The sequence below is a fragment of the Micropterus dolomieu genome, linkage group LG06, assembly GCF_021292245.1.
Source record: "Micropterus dolomieu isolate WLL.071019.BEF.003 ecotype Adirondacks linkage group LG06, ASM2129224v1, whole genome shotgun sequence".
NCBI classification, from domain to species: domain Eukaryota; kingdom Metazoa; phylum Chordata; class Actinopteri; order Centrarchiformes; family Centrarchidae; genus Micropterus; species Micropterus dolomieu.
The window spans coordinates 7,819,933-7,831,294 of NC_060155.1; the positions used below are offsets into that span (position 1 = coordinate 7,819,933).

The 11,362-nt window shown below is 36.9% G+C and overlaps 1 protein-coding gene across 1 annotated transcript; it reads right to left on the reverse strand.

Moving 5' to 3' along the window:
* Positions 1-3,802: 3,802 nt before the first annotated feature.
* On the reverse strand, positions 3,803-8,781 carry LOC123972659 (cathepsin Z). The gene is made up of 6 exons (XM_046052227.1): positions 8,598-8,781; positions 7,186-7,349; positions 6,690-6,869; positions 5,709-5,859; positions 4,189-4,354; positions 3,803-3,945 (listed from the first exon to the last, which is right to left on the reverse strand). Exons 1-6 carry the CDS (start codon positions 8,723-8,725, stop codon positions 3,832-3,834), a joined length of 903 nt encoding a protein of 300 aa, XP_045908183.1. The 5' UTR covers positions 8,726-8,781; the 3' UTR covers positions 3,803-3,831.
* Between the last annotated feature and the right edge of the window lie 2,581 nt (positions 8,782-11,362).

Sequence of the window (11,362 nt, forward strand, 5' to 3'; positions counted from 1 at the left end):
TAAGCATCAAGAAAAAGAAAAAAACCTGAGGTCCCCAAATATTAACTCCCTAAGTGAAAGTATAAGTCTTTACACAGTTAACACAAAAAGAATATGATTGTTAATTAAGTATTATTCATTCACATATGTATTCATATCTATATCAAAGCAGACATAGGAAGGTATTCCACTGCAGCTCCCCAGCAGTGACGACTTCCAGTGTAGTGTCGATGCAATCCAGACGTTTCCACACCATCCTTGTCCAGAGTCCATTCATATTGTCCTTGTTTGAGTATTTGAATCCCCATCTGTACATCCCCATATACTCTGGAAGAAAAGAAAACACCAACCAGTATATTGTTGCAAAATAACACATGAAAATTAAAACCTCAATGTATGAAAATACAACAACATTAAACATTAAAATGGATATCTTTCCATCATTACTTCATCTGGTTCCACTTCATCATCTCCATCTGAATCAGCCATAGTTAACAAAGGCATCTGAGTGTTCTCCCCAGGCAAAACATCAACAAAGGCTGCTACCAAAATCTGAACCACCAATGCTCCCACTGGTCCTAACTGATTTTGTAACCAAGTATTTGCTGACCATCCAGCTCCCTCAGATTGACCAAACGCATCCCTTATACTCTTTAATGCATCTATAACACTAGTGATATTATCAGAACTATCTGGGATCAAAGTATAACAACCGTCTCCCGTCTTATAATCTCTCCTTTGAAACAACCAAGCAACACGGTTCACACTCTTTTATACTAAAAATCCTGATTTAATTCACAGTCAGGGTCTTAGCCACCATTGGGGACACCGAGGTCATGTACTCAGAAGGTTATTCTGAAAATTTGGAGGGATAGCAACCTTGGGGGACCTTAAAATCTAAAACTGCAAAAATTTTATGCTAATGTCAGATTATTAGGCTATTAGTCAGTATTTACATCCTGGCACCATTGACAGGGCTTTAAAACACAATTTAGACTTTTATGTTAGGAAATAAAACGTTAAAAGGTTGTGGTCCTTGTTGTCATGCAAAATTGTTTACTAAAATACTGATTTCTTTCCAGGGCTGCAGCCAAGATTTGACACATACTGAGGTCATGAGTCCAAATCCCCCCCAGGAAGTGTATTCAGTTAACTGTTAAATTATTTTAACTTTTATTTTGAAGGAGTGTAAATATATTCATATCACTGTAGGAGCACAATGACTCCTAGTACATTAATTCAAAGTACAGAGTACAGAGACAATAAATACATTGAATATATGCAGTACATTTAAATGTATTTATGATATAGCTTGTTGTTGATATCTTCCCATAGTCTCGACTGTAACAGACATTAATGTTTGTGTGTATTAATGGAAAAAAAGGATGCATGTAGATATTTTAGCAGTTTTATTTGCCTATTTTGATGTTTTCTTTCATGTTTGTGATGTTTATTTTGGATGAATCTACTTCCAATTGAGTTTTCATTGTACACTACTTTAATTGTATACAACTTTATAGTTGTGAGATTTTTATCACCCTTAAAAGGGTAAAAGACTAAAACAACAACAACAACAACAACAACAGAAAAAGAGTGGTCCAAATCTGTGCGGCCTCATGCCGACTCAAAAGCTGTAACAGGCTGCATGTAAATTACACACAGAGCTAAAGCTTTATGAGAGGCCAGACTGCCTACCAGAGTTACTTTACCTGTGGTAGCGTAATCTTTGCTGCCTAGTAGGTCAAACAAACCTACATTTCCTTTAATGCTAATGGGGAAATTATAATAACTGCATATAATATGATTGATGACCAGCTGTCCTTTTCAGACCATGTTGCTGCTGTCTCTCGGGCGTGCCGCTTTGCTCTATTCAACATCAGAAAAATCACAATATGCCACCCAGCTTCTGGTACAGGCCTTGGTTACCTCTGCTAAATGAGTAAATGTAAATGTAAATATTATTCTAAGGATAAGTGTGGTAATACTCTACCCTAGTGTTATTGTCAACAAATGCCATTAAAACAGACTAAAACTAGTGTCTCTCAATACTTTCTGACTTCTCTTCCCTGTCTGTGTATCTCAACCCCATTCCCATTGATTTGCCATTCAGAGGTAAATCTTTAAATGGGTCATAAATACTCTAGTCTCATTTAAAAAAAAAAAGTTTAATAATTTCCTAAATTTACTAATGTACACTCTATTTTTAGCAAATGTTACTCAAAAAGGAAAAAATAGCGCATTTGTTGGGGACTATTTTCAGATTGATACACATTTGGTACTCTAGTGAGTCTGTACAGCATCAGGACAGTGCATTGATTGACTGATTGATTCAAAAGAACTACAGTGTGTGTTCATTATAATGAAGAAACATGTCACCCAGTGCAACACTGAGCTCTCTGATGTGTTTTCAGTTGACAAGAGCTGATAGAGCTCCATGGCACAGAGGAATAAAATACTGTATATCAGGCAACATAAGAGATACTTGGATCAATTAATTGTTGACTTTGTTCTTTTCAAGTATTTTCAAGGAAACATACAGAACATCACCAACCGCACCAAACATTAATAAATAAATAAACAAATCAAGAATTGTATTGCTGGCATTGTGGAAAAGGCTTTGAAACAGCACTTAGATGTTGATAAATACAAGTTCTACACAATATTATTAAACAGCTGAGTCTAAAAACAATAACATTGACCATGAGGCAGTTTTTATTTGTAGGAAGGAAGGATAGGAAGTTCTGCTTAGGTTGCAAAAACCTAAAATGTCTGAAAAGAAAAAAAAATAGGGGAGGACATGACCTCAGTGTCCTTAATGTCCCTCTTTTATACAAATCTGCAGTAAACACTGATCCATGCAGTCATTAGAATAACAAATGAAGGCGACAAGGATACATTTCCATATGAGTCAGGTTTGTGCAGATGTTATGCAATGTGAAAAATGTGTATAATATCCCCTTTCCTGAGCCCTGCCAATGTGGTTTCACCACAGGTGAATTTAAACGTGTGACTCAGCTCACCGGCTGTTTCAAGGAATAAATAGTTTCCTTAGAAATGTATGATAATGGATTGGAAATGAAGAGCCTGCAGTTTTTGCAGACTTATTTTGAGCTTAAAATTGAAATAATGTCTGTCCAGGTTGCATTTTCGGACCTTGCCAGGCATCAGAAATGATTTACTGACCAGAATATTTATTTAAAATTAGTGTCTGAATGTGCTCGAGCTTGTAAAATCCATGTGGATAGTTCTAAAATTACTTTAATATGCTGCTCCAATAAGCTTTTACATGTGTGTTTCTATGAATTATGAAAAATGAATGCGTTGATGACAGGTTTAACATGAGCAGACATCAAAATGGAGCTAATCATTCCTCCTTTAACTTAAAGGAATAGTTTGATATTTTAGGAAATAATCTTATTCATTAGTCTTATATTTTCCTCTCCATAAGGAAAATATGTAGCTGGAACCAGCAGCCTTATAGCTTAGCTTAGCATAAAGACTGGAAACAGCTAGCATGGCTCTGTTCAAAGCTAAAGAAATGCACAAACCAGAACCTCTAGAGCAATGAAGATTTTACCTCTACTTTGTTAATTCCGTACAAAAAACAAAGTGTAGAAATGACACCCTGTGGTTTTACAGGAAGTGGTGGGACAAACTATTTCTTGGCCTGAACTAGTTGCCTGGCAACCAGCTGAGACTCCAGGAGGTTACTGCTCCCATCCAAGAAATAGTTTGGCAAAAAAAACCCCAAATAACTTTCGGTTTCAACTATACAAAAAACCTATTTCCTAAAATGTTGAACTATTATGAACAACAAAACTAGTTGAGTCTTTCTATCAGTTTATTAGGAATCTACGTTACAATAGGGTCTCCATATGCACAGTTTTTCTCAATACCCAGGTTGAACCAATTGCCTTTTCGTCCTTTATAGGCACTGGTAACTATTTTTGCCCAGCCGTGTTCTCCCTGAAAACAAAACAAAATAAATATTATTTATTCTGAATGCACAAAACACAACATCAATGAAAATGACTTCTTAAAAACACTAGCTGTTCCTGTCTGAAACAAACGGAACGGATAAGAGTGAGATAAGACTGAATCCTTGACTTGCAAAGGAGTGAAGTGTTCAAATTGTAGCTAGAGAGGTGTTTAATGTCAAGGTGAGCCAGCTGAGCAGGTAGGGTGTGTTGCAGAGCGAGAGAGACCAACCCAAAACTCTCCCCAGGAGTTTCTGACGATCCAGTACTCGGTCCCGCCCTCCGCCACACCCCAACCAGCCACAGACACGATGTGATTCGGCATAGACAGGACGTGAAACTCTGAGAAGATCCCTCCAGAGTATTCCTCCAGGCTGTCGGTGGCCATCAGGGCACAACTGAAAGACAGAGTAAAGAGTTTCTGAAGTCCTTCAATCAGCTGCAGCCAAATCTTAAACACCTCGCTTTTTGTTTGATTTTCACATTATCTTGAAAATGTGGTGATTGAGAGAAATGTGAGCATTTCGGCAGTAAAAGCAGGACCGGCAGTTTAAAAATAACCATTATTTAATGTTATAATTAGTAAGTTGAACACAAGTACAGCTGAATGCTGTGTTTGGTGGTGGATTTATGGCGTTCCAAAAATGTGTGTTGCCAACAAACAGCAGAAAAGAGAAGCCACTGCGGAAATGCTTTAAACCTGCAACGACAGGCGGGAAGCGACTCCATTGGTTGCAAAAAGAATTGTCTATTCCTCGCGGTCTCAGTCACTAGTTTCAAGTCTTCTTCAACGCAGCATGGCATTCATTAAGCATATTATCGTCCCATTAAGAGGAAAATTGACGATAAAGCTGGGGATGCTTAAGGGCGTGGCTATTGGTCGCTACCATGGTGACCTATCAATCAGGCGACCCAAATCGAGTAGTATCACAGTTAACTGAATTACGGATGCACTTTGCTAACAAAGGTAGTTCGCGCCACCCTCTCCGAGGCTTCAAAACAGTAGACCACAAACCAATGGGCGACGTCACAATGTCCACTTCCTTATAAAGTGTAGTTGCAAAGCACCCTCTAGTGGACAAACTATGCAACAACAACACTCACAACATGACTGAAGGGTCTCTCCATTTTTATTTTTTAATGAACTTTTATCGGCTGATACGGATTTATCTGCAATTAGCTCATATCGGCGCTTCTCTTTATGTGACAATGTTATTAACACTTATTTTATCCCAAATATTTCAAATGACAACTAATAAAAAATATTTGAAAAGTTTCATCCAACACGTACGTAAAAAAGTAAAGTGAAGACTTTAAGACCTTGTTAATACTGCACGGCATTAATTTAAAGACAATATAAAAGCAGTCAAAGCCAGAACAGCTAATGGAGAACGTTAAACTATAAATGGACAGGATGAGGAAAAGAACATCGGTAAATTGTTCTGTGACATAAAGCTCAGCGATGTTAATTAAAGTGGTGAATACTATGTATATGTAAAATATAAGATTAATACTTTAAAACTTTAAATTCCTATAATTTACTGAATTTTAAGACTTAAATTATTAAAATTACACTCAGCGCCGTTACGTTTCCCAAAGGTTTTGAGAATTATTAAATATGTATCTACTAATAAAAACTTGACTATGATTAAGAATTGCATTGTGAAAAGTTGAGGCTGAATCTCTTATTTCACACGGAGGGTGTAGGTGGAATAATATGTATAAATGACTTGGGAGTACGACTTACTCTACCTGATGGGCCCGTTGATATAAATTTCAGCTTTCATTTCATCTCTTCCAGAAACTTCTCCGTAGTCTCCCACTTTCCACACAGTGTAGTTCTTGACAACAGCACACGATTCAAAGAAGGAGCACGTGCCACACTGATTAAACTGCTCACACTCTAAAACAAACGGAGAAGATTAGTTATTACGATTTACAGTGCAGTGCAACACAAAATTTAAGTACAATTAATTTCAATGTAAATTTTCCAGTGTACTGTTGTAGTGTGATGTAAAGCGCTGTGATTTTGAACATTTGTTTGGTTTGAGACTCAGTGCAGCTGCAGAAAACACTGAAACCCACAATGTTAGTTGCATTTTACCTATTCCCTAAAATCCTATTTATTATATTTCTTTCCAAAAAACAGTACCTCCTCCATTTGACAAATGTATATATATATATATAAAAACACTACAAGTCATCACTTGACAACAACACATCCCTATTGAGCTGTGTTTGAATGTTTTTCCCACTAAAATGGATATTCACTATATACAGTATAATACGTGGACACCAAACCATTACACACATGTGAGACTGTTGAATGCCTCAATCCAAACTCATAAGTCACAGGAGCATTAGTGAGGTGTGGGATTAGGCCTGGCTGGCAGTCGGTGTTCCAGTTCATCCTGAATATGATGGATGGACACTTCAAGTTCTTCCACACCAAACTGATACAGCCATTTATTTATGGACCAGGCATTGAGCAGGGGGGTGTTGTCGTGTTGAAACAGGAAGGGGCCTTCGTCAAATTGATGGGACAAAGTTGGAAGCACGCTTTAATTTAAAATTGAACTGCTGGAAATCTTAGTGCTGTAGCATTAAGGGGTCCAGCCCAAACCATCAAGAAAAGAAGGCCCCAGAACAAACATAAACTTTTGGTCATATAGTATAAATTAACAGCAGAAAGAGTGGTCAGACTCAAAAAGATAGAAGTTGAATGTTTTTTACTTTGGTTTTTGGCCTGGTAGTTGTTGCAGGTTTCATCAGGAATGCCTTTCATGTGTGCGTAGGCGTAGACTCTCAGGTGATCTCCTCCATAACAAGAGCCCGCCCGCCCACAGTCTATCACGTTCTGGACTGACAGGTAGGCCGACGGCCACGTTCCTCCACGCTTAATGTTGATACGGTCTTGGATTAAAGAATAACAATAACAAATATGACCATGTTGAAATGGTAAACTCACAGTCTTTTCTGTCTCTTGCCTGTCTGCTGGTATGTGCTGGATGCTGCTCCCCAAGCCCACTGTGACACTGCTGCCACACTAATGCGATACTCTGTAATCCATAAAACCTGCACAATATAATATCCATATTACAAACTGTGTAATAATAAATATATTTTAAATCCACATAATAATATCAATCCCATCTTATATACATCCATCCCTCTATTCTTCTATTTTGTTTCCTCCCTCCACCATCCCTCCCTCTGTTGCCATGTTTACCAGCTAGTGCACTGGTGGCTCCCATGGCCCAGCAGGACCCACAGTACTGGGGGATGTGCTGGTTCCGTGTGACGCTCACATAATTCTTCCCCTTGACGTTCCTCCAGTCCCAGGACAGAGGAAGGTCTGACACCTTCACATACTCGTGTGGGCGCGCCCGTGTCCTAAAAAAATGTAAAGATGAGACTCATATCTAACAGTGATTATTAATACACGCAAGAGAAATCCGAGCGATTGGTACTTTTGAGGAAGAACCACAGTAATGTTACTAGTAATAACAGAGGAACAGAAAATCTGTGTTAATATAGAGAACATTTCAATTCACAATGCCACAAAAAGTTTCACAATTTCACAAAAAGTTGTATTATTTTTCTCTATTCTTTTATTATTCTTATAACATGCATTTGTTTATTCCATATTCATATATTTCTACATTTATTTATGTAAATGTTTGTCTACATGTAGTACCTTATCACCAAAGCAAATTCCTCTTATGTGTAAAACACTACTTGGCAATAAAGCTCCTTCTGATTCTTTACATCAGCTATAATTTTTAGTTTTTAGAGTCACAAAGTAAAAAAAAGCAAAGAGTCATTAAATACATTTAATCTAATTAATTTGATTTTGCTGATTACAACTAATTGCAAATTTAGTATAATTACAGATAATCAGTTAGGGATCATCTAAAGGGATTTTGATTACTTTAATGGATCTTTTTCCACATTGAAAATAATTACGCAGCCAGCTGTGCAGAAAAGGCATGAAAAATGTTTCCATTCCCTGTGATACTGTTACTTTTATGATACCCCTACTGGCATTTTTATTATGTAACATTGGTCCTCATGATTGGTACCAATGTTGATACCACATAATAATATAGCAGTAGTAGTATATTGTTCAAATAATTAGCTGAAATTAGTGAATAAACAGTTGAAATACTAAGCTAAACATTGTCCTATACTGATGTTTCCACAATGTGTAAAATTATTACTTTTTAAAGATTTTATTGCATTATACATTAAATTTCCACTTGATCAGGCAAATCCCATTAATAAAAAAACAATATATAGAGATACATATAAAATAATGAATAATGATAGACATTACAATATAGTAAAAGTAGCAAGTACAGAAAACAAACCTGAACTCCCGGAAGCCCATATGTTAATAATGCTCATGTGATCTTCACAGAATTTATAACTAAGCTAACGTTTGCTACCAGCGTTATACTAATAGGACTGTATAAGTCTGTGAAACCATGCGTGAAACACGGTTCATCTCTAACTAATATACTCCATAACATTAACTTTTTATGTGAAACCTCCAAATCACAACTGAGGGTTATCGTTGAGGTAAACAACAAGTCTAAGCGATTAAACTCGGTAGAAAACGCCCCTTTTCTCGTCACTTACTTGACATAGTCTGATATGTTGTCGCTGATGGGTTTGTAACAGGGCTCAGATAAAAATCTGGAAGAGCTTCTTTGCAAAGAAAATGATGCTAAACACAACAGCAGCGGTCCAGTCACTGAAGACGCCATGTTGGCAGCGCCTCCTTCATCTGACGGACACACAGAGCGCCCCCTGTCGTCACCCGCTACCACGACATCCTCCGCCAGACACCATCACTGACTGATCAGCACTGAGATTTAAAATTCAACATAAATCTTAAAACACCGTCAGAAGTCATAAAGATGCTTTTATGACAGAAGGGCCATAACTGTACATGTATGTGAAGTCTGTCAAGAAGTGTGTGTGCAGCCCCCCCCCCCAAAAAAACCCTTTAACAATGAACAATAGGCTACAAAACACAGCGGTGGAAGAAGTCATGGGCTTAAAGTTAAAGTAGAAATATCACAATGTAGAATTACAAATAAAAACCCTACACAAAACATTTTACTTGTAGGCTAACTAATAACTAAAGCTTTAAAATATAGTAGCCTATAAAAAGAAAGAAAGTTAAACAGATGTCTTTCACAATGTGCAACGGAAGAGAGCCAGATTTTGTGATTATTTGTGGTTGCATATTGTTTTCAGCTGAGAGAGGTTTAACAATTGGTTTTTGTTCTTGATATAAAAATTGCTTGCAGGCAATTTTCTTTCCTTCAACTCCCCAGACCTGCCATTCTCTTGCTGTCCACCAGATGTCCTCGGACTTTCTCTCCTTTCCTCATCACCTGGACTTTCCCATTCATCTACCCCACCGGCATCTCATTCACTCCTCAGCCACTCATCATATTTACTGGCCTACTTTCTTTATTCCTTGCCTTTACCTCCCTATGTTAATAAAATGACCGAACTTCATAAGCTCTTCCTCCATTTGGGTCCTATCTTCTGTGGTCCTGTTAACCTGCAGTGACAATGCAGCCAATAAGATATTTAATGTATTTGTGTAAATTGTGAAGGCAGAGGTGGATTTTAATACATAAGATATGCCTACTGGTACAATTTTACATGAATATCTCCCCCTTTCCCCCACTTTTACTACATTTGAGTGGAATAGTGTTTAGACACCATGTATTTTATCTCACTGCTGTCGTTTGTGGCAGGTTACATTCAAACATCATCTCCCCAGTACAATATAATCCCACCTGGCCCAGATCTCACATTAAAATACTTAGATATTAGAAGATACTGTGGTTTTGGTGTATGTATGTACATACACACAAAGGAATTGACAGAATTCAATAGAAAATCTGAACATTTATTGAAAATAAAAAGGGGCAAATGTTTTTTTCACACATAAATTTGCTATTCATATGAGTAACAGATTTACACCTTTTCACATGTACATTTCTTTAGACTTTGATGCATCCCAAACATTTGAAATCCATGTTTAACCATGTTATTGCCAGTAGAAATCAACTAAATAATAATCCATTAAATTAAATATTAGCATGTATTCTATTTTAATTGTGAAATTTTATTATTGTATTGTATAATACTTCATAAATCATGTATTTTATTCTTACAGTTCCTTGCCTTTGACTCTAAATAAAAATGGGTGTTAGGGCAATGCAGGTTTTGCAGAGTCAGCAGGAAACTTTTAAATAACATCAGTTCCCAGTTACAGTACAATCACATTACACCTAATGCAGGACCTGATGATTGGTTGTTTTTTTTATGGATAATATGTAGCTCCTAACAAGGTTACTGTATCACAGGAGAAAGCTCAACTTCAATCATAGTCTGTTTTTGTTAAGGGGAAGCAATATTGTTTTGTGCTTTTAATGATTTAAAACTAGAATCAGATTAGATGTGCATTAGGCACCTAATGAACCCTCAACAGGAACACTAGATAACTCACTCACCATTTTTTGTTGCGTGATCAATCTCCAGATTGAGGTCTTTCTCCTGATGATGGTGATGCTGAGCAGTTGATGTACTGTAAAAGATGGTGAGCAGAAAGAGATAAACATGTTCCATGTGTTGTCAGTGTAAACTATAGAAGGCTGGACTGGAGTATTGGAACACTATTATTTAACAGCTTTACTTTACAAATGAAAATGTGACTGAGAACTTTTTAAATATGATGCTTTATTCTTGATTTAACTACCCAGCAGTATATTTAAATAGAGCTGAAATTATTAGTTGATAGACAGAAAATTTATTATTTTGTAAATCATTATTAAAAGTCCTCTTTTATGGACAAAAACATTTCATGTCTCCAGTTTCTCAAATGTGATGACACTTTGTGCTCTGGGTAATTGTAATGACATGAATTGTGGCAAATAAAATAGTATTAAAAAAAATAGGTCCCTCTCATCCAACTGTAACTGTAGTAAAATGTTGCTTGGAAATGAATGCATCATAACCTGATATAACAGTCGGGGGGGCATGCATTTCCTCTGCTTTTTGCTCTTCACATATAAGCGACAGCTGAAAACAATTTCTTCAGGTGAATGTTGAATGTCATTCTGAGAAACATAGGAACTCACTGGTTGCAGTACAGGTTGTTGACAGAAGCTGAAGTAAAGTAGATACCGACGGAAATATAAACAGCACTTCATCACAAAGATGACTCTGAACATCACAAAATGATGATATATGTGACAGCGAGGACGGGGAGGTTGTTCCCAGAAGGAGTCACTAACCTCAAGTAATTTATTAGTCTGCATCTAAAGCTTCTAAAACCTTTTACAAACTTAACCTAAGCTGCTGGAAAAGCATAACAGAGT